General features: G+C 35.7%; 1 protein-coding gene across 2 annotated transcripts in view; it reads left to right on the forward strand.

The window, feature by feature from the left end:
• ND-30 (NADH:ubiquinone oxidoreductase core subunit S3) overlaps window positions 1-15,669 on the forward strand; it is a 44,291-nt gene that overhangs the window by 20,147 nt on the left and 8,475 nt on the right. For both annotated transcript variants that reach the window (XM_067148480.2, XM_067148481.2), the window contains exon 4: window positions 11,834-12,079. In XM_067148480.2, the coding sequence (XP_067004581.2) occupies window positions 11,834-12,079 (246 nt within the window). The remainder of the gene's footprint in view (window positions 1-11,833; window positions 12,080-15,669) is intronic.

The following is a 15,669-nucleotide window of genomic DNA, read 5'->3' on the forward strand; positions in this document are numbered from 1 at the left end:
AATCCTAAAAACATGTTATTTTTAACTGTAATAATCGTATGGATTTTATAATTTATAAAGTGAAGTTTGGTAATGAGATGAGAAATGTTAGTATGGTACAGGTGAGTAGTAAATAATAATATATATACAAACAAGTTTGGAACAAAGTACTAGTGGGGTGCTTAGAGTTGTAAAATATAACCTCGTGGATGTCAGTAGTCCTCGTACTAAAGAAACGATGTAAAATGACACATATAAACATATATACAAGTATGTACAAAGTCTGGAGAGTAAAGAGTGATACTCTTTTAATGTTGAGTTGGCTTGACACTGATCACTTAAGCGGAGAAATTAGGTATTTGGTGTATTAAAGCTGTGTTGGTCAGTTGCGTTGTTGGTTGTTGGACGTGAAGTTGTTTTTGAATTTCTGGTTGAGAAGAAGGTGGAAACTGCGCGTGGATATATTGATTCTCAGTTCTTAGCGGAAACCAAATTGGACCTGTTTAAATGGAGAAAGTCAGTAAAAACAAAAATGGAGATAGGAAAAGGTTAACATAAAGTGAAAGGACGCTTACCTCGCGCTGCGGTGTGTGTAGTATAGCTGATGATGGCGCACACCATCAGCTATACTACACACACCGCAGCGCGAGGTAAGCGTCCTTTCACTTTATGTTAACCTTTTCCTATCTCCATTTTTGTTTTTACTGACTTTCTCCATTTAAACAGGTCCAATTTGGTTTCCGCTAAGAACTGAGAATCAATATATCCACGCGCAGTTTCCACCTTCTTCTCAACCAGAAATTCAAAAACAACTTCACGTCCAACAACCAACAACGCAACTGACCAACACAGCTTTAATACACCAAATACCTAATTTCTCCGCTTAAGTGATCAGTGTCAAGCCAACTCAACATTAAAAGAGTATCACTCTTTACTCTCCAGACTTTGTACATACTTGTATATATGTTTATATGTGTCATTTTACATCGTTTCTTTAGTACGAGGACTACTGACATCCACGAGGTTATATTTTACAACTCTAAGGCCCGGTTTCATCAACACATGTTAAATATATACTAACAAGTAGTTAGTTAATACGGAGTTAGAAATTTAACATCTTGTTAGATTTCTTGCGTTTCATCAAACTTTTTTTGTGAAATGTTAACTAATCGACTGTTAAATCTCCCAATATTGCGAACTGGTGCGAATCAAGGAGGCAGTGGTACGAACATGCTGTTTTACAGCGCGCTCCGATGCGCTTTTGTTTGAGCACAGCTGTAAAATATGGCGCGTGAAGTGAAACAGAATCGTAGTTCTAATCTTTCCTCCTTCGAAAAAAGAGTTGTTAATTGAATTAGTAAATATATATAAGTTATTGAGTGCAAGCGCACAGATGGCTTGACGATAAAATAAAAGGACGAGGCGCGGGAAAAGTCCGCGAGGGTTTCAATGGGGTAAACAGATACTTTTTTAGTGGGTATCCGCTGTCACCTAACAAAATCACTTCGTTAATTGTCCTACTTCAAACTGTGCTCCGATATGGGAGTTATTAAATATTGTATTGTCGTGTGCAGAACCAGACCACCTAGCAAGTATATCCCTGATTTGGAGGTTAGGCTCACTAATCACCTGAACATTAACATTAACTGAGAAATATCCCTTTCGATTACGATATATTTCGGCCCAATTGCCTCCAGGTGATTGGATTCTTACATGTGTGCAATATATTGCACGTAGAACAAACACCAGGAAAACGGCTTATTTCATAGAAGTCGCGGATAATTTGCTGACGCTCTTCTACTGAAGGGAATGTTATATACCTCCTTCTCATGGATGCTATTGATGCAGACACTCGACAAACAACTCTATTAACAGTGGCTTTAGAAATTCCAGCATTGTCCCGGCCATTATGCGAAAATAACCAGTAGCAAAAACTCGTAATATTATCAGTACATGCAACATTGGAGAAAGAGGTAAGTTTCTCTTCGTAGGATATTCTAACCTCACTTGAATTTCGTCAACAACCTTAGCAAGGACTGTTTTCGATAACCTGTATCTATGAAGAAATTTCGGATCCGTCAAATTTTCAAAGTCATTACGTCGCTGAACTCTTCTTCGATCAGGATTGTTTTGTAAAAGATCTAAATAGAGCAATTTCGCCTCGAAAGCGAAATTCACAGCAGCCATTTTGGAACAGGTTGCTAAATGCTAATGTTAGCCATTTAACATTGGAAATGGCTGATGTTAACTTTAATACGCAGTTTAACATTTGTTAATGTTAACATTTGTTGATGAAACGCAAATTTTCTTAAATCGTATGTTAAAATGATTTAACACCTTGTTAAGTACTAACATGTGTTGATGAAACCGGGCCTAAGCACCCCACTAGTACTTTGTTCCAAACTTGTTTGTATATATATTATTATTTACTACTCACCTGTACCATACTAACATTTCTCATCTCATTACCAAACTTCACTCTATAAATTATAAAATCCATACGATTATTACAGTTAAAAATAACATGTTTTTAGGATTCGACAAAATACTTATGTATGCTTTAATATGGCTGATGATGACCCCTAGGCGGGTCGAAACTAGTTCCATGTAATTTATAACATTGTAAATACATATTAGTACTGAATAGGTGGAAACCTTACTGTGTTACTATTCATATACTATAAGGTTTAGCAGAGAAAAAGTGAAAAATAAATTGAAGTATGATATGGGTGGAGAATCAGGCGGAGGGACTTGTTTAGGTCCAGGAATTTCCATGAACGAAACAGGAGGCTGTGGAACGTTGTCAGGTTCATTGGGAGAAATTTCCACAAAATGTTCTCCAGAGACATCATCATCATCATCACCTTCGTCATCACTAGTTTCATCAACAACAGTATTCACAATAGCTTTACTGCCATTAGAAACAAATAAACGCCTCTTCTTTAGCTGTGGTGATACTGGGGGCGTGTCTGGTATAATTTCATCAGTACTCTCTGAACTAACTTCACTATCGCTATCTGATAAATCATCCGCGTTCACTTCGCATTGTTCCAAATATTCCATTAATTTATCGTCATCAATACCTGCTGAAAATATATCACGTGAACCACTTGCCATTCTGCTGTCAAGAATCCACTCACTGCAAGGAGCAATCTTGTACTGATCGGTTAACGGTATTTGTAAACACAGGAAACAACTCTTGTGAAAGCTAGAACACCCTTTTAGAAATTCCAAAGCAAGGTCAGGCACACAATAACTTGTAGCCCCCTTACTACAGATTGTCACAAAAGTATGCACGTCACTATAGACTGCCACAAAATTATGTATATCATAGAATTTCCAGCCGGCCGATGTAATCGGCTCTGGCAACTTCCGAAAGGATATTTAAAGGCCAATCTCATCGGCTCTGGCAATGTAAAGGGAGGGTGCTCGCAGTACCGCCTGGCTCCAAAGAGTTAAGCAATAAATTTCATGGTTAGGCCCGTTTGATGGATATAATTTACTTTTTACAAACTTAAGTTTGTTCTTCCACCTAATCAATACATAGTTTTACTTTCAAATAGTACTAGTTTCGACCGTACGTCCTCAGTTATTCATCATAAAATTTGGAATTAGATGGACATAGTGTCATTATAAACAAAAGGATTAACCTCCTTAAAACTACAAAAATACAAACACAGAAAATACACTAATGTACACATTTAAAAGTCCAAACATTAGACACTTGATAATGGTCAAGTGGATTTGGAATTTCAGAATAAAAACTAGTAGATCACAGGATTGATGAAACTTTAAAATGGTTTCAGTGTAGCTGCATTCAAAACTGCACTTGTGTCAAATAAGGGTGAGCGACAAGGCTTAGCCTATACAGCATGTATGAATGAATTGGTAGCCTTAATGTCAGAGAGTAGCTGCAGGTGCCATAGGATATGTTACAGTGTTCCAACACACAAAGACTTTATATATGGGTAATTTTGTAGCACAAATTAAACTTAGACAAATCGTAGCAGGAACACATAGTTAATCTAATAAAGTAAAGAAAAGATAGTCTACCGCTGGTTTCATAAACTTTGTTCCAGAGACCAGAGGATGCACGTCAAGGGCGTATAATGATATCCTAAAGATATGTAAGGACAAAACCATGCAATATCGTCGGAGAACTTGCTGAGATGAGCTGATTGCAGCTGTATGTATAGTGGTCAAACATGGAGAAGTTGGAGCATGTAAATGATGTCATCATAAAAGATTCTCTGCTTTGGGGTACCATGTTAATGAGGCTAATCATCATTTCTCCACCATTCAATGTGATCTGGACATTTTTTTATTTCAGTCAAAAAGGCCTCTTTCTCAGTATCCTAGAAGAGTACTTTATATCTATAGACCAATTTTCTAATTCTGCTTTCAACTTGAATGGAATTCCCGATAAAACTAATGTCCTCATTGAGTCTATCATTTTCTTAGTATCCAAGTACTACGCTAAAAAATTCAATATAAGTCACACAAATGATTCTCCAAACAGTTCCCCTCCTTCTCCTCTTGCGCCTTCCTCCTTCCAACTTTCCCCTCTCTCTTCCCTCCCTCAGCTCTTCCTCCCTTTCCTTCTATTTCCTCCTCTGCTATGTCACAACAAATTCAAAGCAACTAGCAGTTTCCTGCTGGCTGGATATAGCTGACAGCCACTTTTCTCTTAATTCCCTTCTGGACGGTATTTCATTTTGCCAAAATTTGCAAAATGGTGCACAACAGTTTAAATATTTTGGGGGAAAATCTAGTTTCAGTTCTACCAAAAAAAAAAAATTGCACAAAAAGGAAGAAAACAAGTACACAAATAACTTTTAAAATATCTGTAAGCACAACATGATTAATTCATTTCACAGTTCTATACCAAATATCACTTGTACAAACGGAAGTGAACAGGCAAATTTACTCATTGTACAAAATAACTCAGCTTTTCACACACACATGCATGCATCAATAACACAGATGATTGTGCGTCTACATCTGCTCTCTTGCAGCGCCTTGAAGAATATTGGTATTCGCTTCTTACTGTGTTAAACTAGTGGCATAGAGCAGGCAGTATAAGAGGATCGAGATGGCAGTGCTGAATTCAAACTTAGATTTATTGTCAATCACCAGATGGCATTAATGTCAAGTTGTGCTGTTTCTAGATAGTTTCATATTTCATTTTGAAAGCCTTTGAGAAACAAATGATGATTTAATACTATTGTTTGGCTGCAGAAGTGGAAGTACTTTCATGCTGACATTGAGGTTGCATGGAGAAAAATGGCTGCCAATGTGATTTTTTTCTTAACTAACAGAAATAATTGAAAACTGGTTGTTGAGTAATGAAAAATACACTTTGAACTTTATGAGTACAGTATTGTGTTTTTGAGACAAATGTTATGTGAAAATATTCTTTTTAATGTAGAACAGTCAATGGTTTTTATTTAAAGTAGTTTTTTAAAATCCTTTTTATGATTAATTCAAAATAACTACTTTTTATTTCTATCAAAATTATGTAGATCTGTCTTTCATCTTTGTATTGATGTATGATAATGTTAAATTATGATAACGATGTGCTTTCATACACTGTTTTATTTATTCTATTCATTGTGTAAAATTACTGCAGCATTTGACAGATAAACCTGAAGCAGTTTTAGGGTTAACTAGTAATTTAATATTTAAAAGACTAAGCTAACACTTAATCAAGATATCACTTAAGTGCTACTGTGATCTACTAACATCACACTCCCAACAGAACATCTAACACTGGCCAGCTCTGACAGTGTTCGGACAACAATGACAACAATGACAACTATCTTTTCCACTGGATCACATAAGAAAATGAAGAGAATAAAATAATTCAATCGCTCAAGTACAGTGCAGTAAAGTTATACACTGCCAGTGTTGGAAATACACAGCTTAACAACACTTTTTCTGTGGTTTCCTGTTTTCACACGAGGCAAATGCTGGGGCTGTACCTTAATTCCACGGCCACTACCTTCCCAATCCTATCCCTTCCCCATCCTTGTGTCACTGGAAACCTTTGATGTGTAAAAATGTAAAAAGAATGCCAGCAAAAAAAAAAAAAAAGAAAGAAAAAATCATTTAATACTTGTTAGTTTAGGTTAACTATCAAAAGTAAAACTTTCTATGGCAAATCTGTGGGTAGTGTAGAAATTGTAAGATCCATGGAGGAGGTATTCACACTGAAGTAGCTCAGGAGAAATTCCTAGCTATGTAACATTTAAATTTCAAAACAAACTAGCATAACTTTTAATCGTCGAAGGCTACACTACCATAACCTCATCTCCACACTCTTGACTTGCTGAGAGAATACATGTTAAATCTGCTCGAGTACAGATTCTTAGATAACACACATGAAGAAATTCACTAATAACCAGAGAAAAAGAATCTGCCTCATGAATATTCATAAACAACATGCCTTAGATAAATACACCACTTCTCCAGGACTGCTACTAGGAATGCATTGTCAACTGGAAACCATGATTATTACCTGGCTTTTACTTCATAACTTCTGCTCAGTTTGGATCACCCAGCTGACAGCTTGCATTTGGGAGGTAATGGGTTTGAAACCCACTGTCGGTAGCTTTGAATATAGTTTTCCATGGTTTCCCATTTTCACACCAGGCAAATGCCATGGTTGTACCTTAATCATAGCTACGGTCGATTCCTTCCCACTCCTAGCCCTTTCCTCCTCCATCGTCGCCACAAGACATATCGGTGACTGTTCGACTTTAACCAAATTGTAAATAAAATATTTTTAAAATATTTTTAAAAACTTCATAGCATCATAACTCAACAACTCTTAACAGAGCTTATTCAAAAGGCTTGAGTGGTTTCTACCACATAAAATGGGCTTGACTCTACCATCGCAAGTACCCTAATTCTGCCTAAATCAAATACAGAGCCCAATCACAAGTTTGAAATCCATCCAGTAACACAAACTGCAGAAGCTAATATCATCTGGATCAATACCAGGCTACAGATTCTCAAGTCATTATAACCTCCTTTCTCCAAGAACAGCCCACAGGAAAACAGTGCTGAAAAACCCACTCCAATAAAAAAAAAAGGTAGTGAAAAATCCAAAGGAAACTTGTACCAAAATAAACATGAATAATAACCAGCAATAATTGTAAAAATAAATTTAATGGTAGTAAAAATAATACAATTAAATATGAGATGAGAACGTAACTCATTGATAATTTAAGACGAAGGAAATATAATTCTAACTAATAAATGAACTTAATTTGATAACTATTTGGATCCCTTAGCAATACTAATCAAAATCCCATACAATTAATTAAATAGGAGACAATAACCATTACAAATAGAAACATGAGCATAGATTAAGTAAAATATTGAGCAGTATCAACCATAACTTCTGAAAAGCCCATAAAATTTAAAAAATAATCCACCGAGGCCAGTTACACCCACAACAGTCACAGTCAACAACAGCAATCCCCCTTATTACCCAGGAAAAACAAAACATGCCCACCCACACAAGGGAACAAGATTACAATCAGAAATATTACAGGTGATCTAGACACAATAGAATTCACCCATACAAGACAAAACAAAAGAAGGGAAGTAAGAGTCCAGTAATGCCTCGGAGAAAAACATTTAAACAAAAGGAGCGCCTCAAGCTTCACGAAGGATAAAAGGTATAGCCTAAAATTAAATATTTCATCATAAAATTGCCAGAACATGATTTAGGAAACAAGATAATAATTAAAAGGCATTTTAAATTAACGGTAATTACCTCTTTCATGGAGGATCAAATAAAATGTTTAAATTAATAAAAGCATATTGCTTAAATAAAAATCAATATCAATCATTAAGACTTGAACATAAACCTTCCAGCAGGGAAACAGATTAGCAGATGTAACCATAAAAAGGGAAGCTCAAAATGAAAAATCATAAGGACCACCACACCTTGACGTTTAATTCATAGGTATTCAAAGAACGGATTGAAACCTGAGTGGTGTTACACAATTGATACTGGGATGAATACACTGCAATAAAATTACAACATGATATAAAGTGTAAGACCTGACTTAGCTTCCAGGATAAATGTTTACATTTTCAATTAATATAACGGTCAATACAATTCGGAAAGGCAAACCCACAAATCCAACTTGACAGAAATATATAGTAAAGTTACGTAACTCCTATCGTTATCATTAAGTCTCTGAGCAGTGACACTGCTCAAAGAAAGTAAATAAAATTAATATGATTTAATTTCTCTTAATATGTTGAACTGATTTAATTAGGGGAAAACCAAGGAAGTGTGCATTTAGGAGTTCAATTTAATATGAATACATAAAAAACAAACGCGGCCTCACATGGCGTGGCTTCATGATGCCAAGTTCATTTTCGAACTCAACACCATTCATAACTTCAACAGAATGACCAAAAATAGAAAAACAGGTTAGCTGATCACATTAAATCCCAAGCATCACTGTAAGGTTCATGCTGAGAAGCTGAAATGTAGTTACTTTCTGTGTTTAAGACCTTGAAATTACAAACCATTGAGAAATGAACAAATCATCATATGGTGATACCTCTCCCTTTCACTGATGTTAACTTCCACTACTGGATGATCATGTTGAATTCAGTTAAATCCAGTTGTTTCATTCGAACTCAAATTTGCACAACTGGGATAAACCCAGCTTCATTCTAACACCCAGACAGCGTGACATGATGGAGGTCACTTGACGAAACCAACTCCTGAGACAACCTGACGCTCTCTAAATCACATTCACCACACAAGCAAGAGACAGACAAGCACATGCACATATGATCGCTTACAGTAGCACTGTAAGATAGCACTCCAATGCTCATTTGAGAATACTGGAGCATTGCACAGGCAAGTTCATAACGTATGCAGTGCGGCTATCCGTTGCAAGTATGACCGTTATGTCATGGCAATTAATTGAGTAGGTGAACGACATACAATCTTACTAGTGACATAAATTTCAAATGTTCAGTTGTGTCCAGAATTGATTTAGGCTCAATTGTTCCACCTCAATTAACACACAAAATGATTGAAAACCTTCCTAACTACTGGTAAAATTACACCATAAGACTTTCCTAGAGGATTTTAAGATTTACAGAGCAAACAACAAACTTTAAGGGTGACAGCAAACAACATTGAACAGTAAACAAACCATTTTTGAGTGAATTAACTTCCTTCTAAGGGAGAAAATACTTATCATCGTACATTTTGAAGACCTTTGACTAAACTAACGGTTTTGGCTATAGGGATGTTGGTGCAAATTTTGGGAATGCATGGTATGGTGTGAATTTAAATTCTTAAGTTCTTTGCTGGTGTTACTGAATTTCACTGAATTTTTGACGGAAGTTCTATTTGAAACTTTATAATGTTTCGTCAAGAATTTCTGTATAAAACAGGAAATATTATCATCAAAACCGACATTCAACCTATTAAGTCATGATACATACATTTAGTACATATTGAAGAGATGTTAAGTACGGAACAAAAATGGCCAACCGGACACCAGTGGGATCCGAACGGACAACCTCCCAATTTTGCTTCGGTTGCTCTACCAATTGAGCTATGGTGGCCTAGGCCATCTTTGTTCTGTTGGAAAGGACCTAAGCTACAGGTCTGGTACTACTGCCATCACACTGTAGTGTGTTTAAGTCGCCCGTTGAAGGCCAAGTCAATCAGTATTGAATTTTCACAACCACATTGTAATCAAAACCAACTTTCAACCTATTAGTTTGTGTTATATAGGTTCGGATCTCATTGGTGTCCAGTTGGCCATTTTTGTTCTGTACTTAACATCTCTTCAACACGTACTAAATGTACGTAACATGACCTAATAGGTTGAATGTCGGTTTTGATGATAATATTTCCTGTTTTATACAGAAATTCTTGACGAAACATTATAAAGTTTTAAATAGAACTTCTGTCAAAAAATCAGTGAAATTCAGTAACACCAGCAGAGAACTTAATAACTTAAATTCACACCATACCATGCATTCGTTCAACATCACCAAAATTTACACCAGCATCCCTATAGCCAAAACCATTAGTTTAGTCAAAGGTCTTCAAAATGTACGATGACAAGTATTTTATCATTTAGAAGGAAGTTAATTCACTCAAATGGTTTGTTTACTGTTCAATGTTGTTTTCTGTCACTCTTAAAGTTTGTTGTTTGCTCTGTAAATTTTAAAATCCTCTAGGAAATTCTTATGGTGTAATTTTACCAGTAGTTAGGAAGGTTTTCAATCATTTTGTGTGTTAATTGAGGTGGAACAATTGAACCTAAATCAATTCTGGACACAACTGAACATTTGAAATTTGTGACACTAGTAAGATTGTATGTCGTTCACCTACTCAATTAATTACCATGACATAACGGTCATACTAACTTGCCTGTGAAGTGCTCCAGTATTCTCAAATGAGCATTGGAGTGCTATCTCACAGTGCTACTGTAAGTGATCATATGTGCATGTGCTGGTCTGTCTCTTGCTTGTGTGGTGAATGTGATCTAGAGGGTGTCAGGTTGTCTCAGGAGTTAGTTTCGTCAAGTGACCTCCATCATGTCACGCTGTCTGAGTGTTAGAATGAAGCTGGGTTAATCCCAATTGTGCAAATTTGAGTTTGAATGAAACAACTGGAATTAACTGAATTCAACATGATCATCCAGTAGTGAAGTTAACATCAGTGAAAGGGAGAGGTATCACCATATGATGATTTGTTCATTTCTCAATGGTTTGTAATTTCAAGGTCTTAAACACAGAAAGTAATTACATTTCAGCTTCTCAGCATGAACCTTACAGTGATGCTTGGGATTTAATGTGATCAGCTAACCTGTTTTTCTATTTTTGGTCATTCTGTTGAAGTTATGAATGGTGTTGAGTTCGAAAATGAACTTGGCGTCATGAAGCCACGCCATGTGAGGCCGCGTACTAAATGTACGTAACACGAACTAATAGATTGAAAATCAGTTTCGATTACAGTGCGGTCATGAAAATTTTGAAGTTAATGATTGGCATTAGTATCATTCCATATTGACAGTTTTCATTTTACAATAGACAGGTTTTTGTTACGTCATTCTGTTCAGTACATGTATCCATCTTTTGATGGGGTTATTTTTAATCAAACTTGTTTCAGTTCATTTTGAGCCATCTTCAGTATATTAAAAGCTACATGAATTGATGTTGAAAGAGTATCATTAAAAATGAGCTGAAACACGTTTATGTATTGAACAGGAGGACATAACAAAAATTTTTCAATTGTAAAGTAATAATTGGTGTAATGGTGAAAGAATTAGTGAAATTGGTTGAGTGGTTCCTGAGATTTCCCTCCATATACAAACTCACAATTTTTTATAAATGAGGAATACAAAATAATTATCAATAATTGCTGTTTTTAATGTTGTTTGTGAGAATGACAATAACCTTTGTTGGTGTGCCTGTATTAAATGATTCAGTTTGTGTGAATTTAATAACAAAACTGGTGTTCATTTAAGGCCCCCCTCTAATTGTTGATGATCATAAATAGAAATTGAAGAGTTGACATTATGCTCGTAAGAGATTTTAAAATGTTACTTAATCTTCTTGCACCTTTAAGTTCTTAATCTCAGTTGACTGTGTTAGAATTCGATCCTTTGTCCTTGGACATTGAATGTAATCATAGCTACATTGTACTTAGTGTTTCCTCTCTTCCCCTTGTAATTGACCACTGTGCTTCCCGTTTTCCCTTATGAATGTTTTCTGTATACTAACCAACAAATTGTGACCTCTCCTTTTCCCTTTTAGCATGAGGTTTATACTTATAATTGGTTCACTTTTCGTACAGGTCATATACAACCTCCTTTCTTTGCGATTCAACTCCCGAATTCGAGTCAAAACCTACACAGATGAGCTGTCACCCATTGACTCCGTAAATGATGTGTTTAAGGCTGCCAATTGGTATGAGAGAGAGATTTGGGATATGTATGGAGTGTTCTTTGCTAACCATCCAGATCTTCGACGTATCTTGACTGATTATGGATTTGAAGGCCATCCGTTTAGAAAGGATTTTCCACTCAGTGGATATGTTGAGGTAAGTGAAATAAATTTGTTTTTAAAAACATATCTCCAAATTTTATGTATTTTTCTGTTTCTTTACGAACCTTATATAAAATTTTCTTCTTGAAAATTTGGCTGTCCTAAATGCTGTACAGTTGGTCAGTTACATCTGAAACTATGGAGCAATTTTTATTTTTTCAGATTTTTTTCTTTTCATACAAACTTCAGATGAAAAATTACAAATTAAAATTTTATTATTAACGAAAATGCGCACAATGTGCAAAATACAAAAACTATATTACATTACTCTAGTCCTAGTCTTGTTATTGATATTTGTCTTTTACTGCAGATATTTGTGTGATATTTTTCACAGTGTACACAATTCTCACACAATTTTCATTCAGGTGTTGAAATCTCTTATTTTGGCAGAACTTGTGATGAAAACCACGTGGTGCGTATCGCGTTATTACGTGTCGAAGCTCATAATTTCCTTGTTTTCATCACCTGTCATTATGGCGTCTGTTGAATAAAAGTCGATCCAAATATAGCTGCATTTTTCCTATGAGAATTTGGAATGTGCTCTCATAGGCCGTAGTGTTTGGCAGGTGTATCTGCATTCTGTTGTCTTCTATGAAGAAAGTTTCTTTTAGTAAGACATAGGTCAGTCTTGATGGTGCTGTCTTCCCGATACCCAAAAAGATCCTTTCATAGCACTCAGAAAACCGAGACCATCGACAGTGGGAAAATCATTTTGACACTTCTAAACATCAGACATAAGGACCCAGCATATGAATATTATGCCACAGAAACAACAGAAAATATCACCCTCATAACGAGATGGGAAATATATCATACTATAACAAAAGCAAAAATAACAAGGCTTCAGGCCCAGACACATACGGAACATCTCAAAGAATCTTACAATCTGATGGAAGTCTGTTGGATAGAATTATTCAATTTAAATTTTGATACCAGTATTTCTTTGTTATAATTAGAGAATGGAATATTTTGCGGTTGCAGATTTTGAGAAAACAAATGGTTGTAGTATCAGTAGCAATTACACGTATAAAACTAACCTTTCTTTTAGTTATTTGAACTCTCGAAACATCATTAATTTTGTATAATCTCATGATTTTTTTTTTCCCCCGAAGAATAAGCGATTTTTAGAGCAGTTAGCGAAAAGTATGTGCACAGTTTCCATTTTGAAACTATTTGATTTTTTCCGGTAGTATGAGTTTGTGCTCAACAGTTGATCGTTTGTAGATTTCAGGTCAAAATTTATTATCTCTGGTTGTAGAAAGACCAGACTCGGAGAGATGTTAACATCATAACCAGAATTTGTTTGTTGCCGGCTAGTCAGAGGGATGCATGTGCATGGATAGAGCACGGAAAAATAGAGTCGCCAATGTGGTCCCTGAGTTGAAGCCATCGGGACATGTGCGGTTGCCATGTTAGTTGCACCAAACCGTTCGAGACTAGTTACTGTAAACAAATATAATACCCTATTTATATTATATTTGTTGTAAATTTATTCTCCGTTGTGTGGCAGTGCCATCTATCTTCACTGCTTTCTGTAGATATCTATAAACAGAACCAAAGGTTAATTTCTCTTCATTTTAGCCATTCATATGAGAAATATGTCGAAGGACATATTTAGAGAGTAATATTTTTCAAATTTATTTTACAGGAGAGGAGGGTCCTTAAAATTGCTCATAAAAGTTGCCTCATTAGACTTCTCTACAGCAGTGTAGGAAATATCTAATGTGGAACATCCTGTCTTTAATAAAATTGGAAAAAAATTATGTTTACGTCCAAATAGACCGATTGAATTGGCTAAGGGAATTGCTTGCTGAAAGAAATGAACATTATTGCACCACAAATAGATGCAAATGAAGAAAATAGTGGCTGAGCTAAATATTCTTTAGGCTCGGGTAGATAATACAATAGGATAAATACTGAATGCTCCCACACTGGTATCTTCATCGTATCGCATTGTGGGAGTTTGTGTGCCTAGGTGATCCTGAGAGCTATGCTGGTGGGAATGTAAGCTCCCGGTAGGGTGTACCAAGCTGGACAGTTCAAAGGTACATACCCACTTGAAATATATGAACCTTGAATAAATCAGGATTTCTAAACAGTCTGAAACAAGAAAGGGAAAAGTACAATATTGGATTAGCAGTGCTTCAGGAAGCCAGGTAGAAGAGAAAGGCTGTTTTTAGAAATAGTAAATATACAATTCTGCATAGTGGAGCAGTGAGAGAGAGGTACAGTAGGTGGTACAGAATTTTTGCGCTATGTTTATCTGGTATGGGCTAGAATAAATTTGTTACTTTCATTGACCTGTCTGTCTCAGTCTCATCCTTGGCTTTGACAATATGAAAGTGACTGAGGTATGAGTGATGCTAGTAATACAATTCCTTATGCAGCCAGTCCCTGTTATGAATGGTGTGAAAATGTTGCTCATTGGTTTATTTTGGTGCATGCATCTCAGTGGGCTTGGCACACTGATATGGAATAGCAACTTCTGGTCCGGTGAGGAAAGCAACGGGAAACTACCTCATTCCTCATTTCCCTAGTATGCCTCTTCAGTGACACCTATGCTATGTATGACAGCTGTTGGCAGAGCTGTGGAGGATTAAACCAGATTTTGGGCTGAATACCCAACATATATACAACAGATATAAGTCAGCGGTTATGTTTAAGCCTGTAAAGAATATGTACTGTAAGGATAAATGCCCATTTTTTTCAATGTCACCTTTGTGTGTGAATATCTGCCTACAGATGATGTGGATGAAGAGAAATAGATGTTCAAAGGACAATTGAAACAAGAAATGGAACGCATCCCAAGACAAGATGTCAAAATCATACTTGGAAAATTCATTGGTTAAGGTGGAAAAAGTAGTAGTCTATAGGGAGACAGTTGAGAAGGAAATCTTGCATGATGCGTCAAATGATAATGGTCAGAGGATGATTGATTTTGCCAAGGGAAACTCGATGGTGGTGAAGAGTAGATGTTTTCAGAAAAAGAATATCAGGAAAGCCACTTGGTGTTCACCAGATGGTAGTACCTTTAATCAAATAGACCCTCTGATAATCTGTAGGAGACACCCATCTATATCCTGCAAGTTGACAGTTTTATAGAGGAGCTGACTATGATTTGGACCTTTATATGGTACGAGTGAAAGGAGATAGTTCGAGACAGAAGGAGCTGCGCTATTAATTAATGTTTTCAACTCATCTTTATTTAATTATATAAATACTAATTCCTTTAATGATTTTTATTATTTTTTGTTTTTGAATTTTAATTAAGGTTGTTCTTTTTACAAGGTGACACACTTAGTGTTAAGTCAGTAAATGAACATTTCAACTTATCATTTGATCATTTTTATCATTTTATTTTATTTCTTTATAGACTTTATATTGTTAATGAAAATACAAGAACTGATTTGATGTTTGTTCTCATAAGAAGAGACTGCTAAAATTTTAGATCGTTTAATCAAATTTTTCAACAGTTTTATGGATATCTAAAATTATGTTAATGAGGTACGATTAGGGATTTGAGGTTATATATGTGTAACATGTCCAAGAATATTTTGGTAGTATACGCCGTTGAAGAAGAGAGCT

This window comes from Anabrus simplex, chromosome 5 (genome assembly GCF_040414725.1).
Source record: "Anabrus simplex isolate iqAnaSimp1 chromosome 5, ASM4041472v1, whole genome shotgun sequence".
Lineage (NCBI taxonomy): Eukaryota > Metazoa > Arthropoda > Insecta > Orthoptera > Tettigoniidae > Anabrus > Anabrus simplex.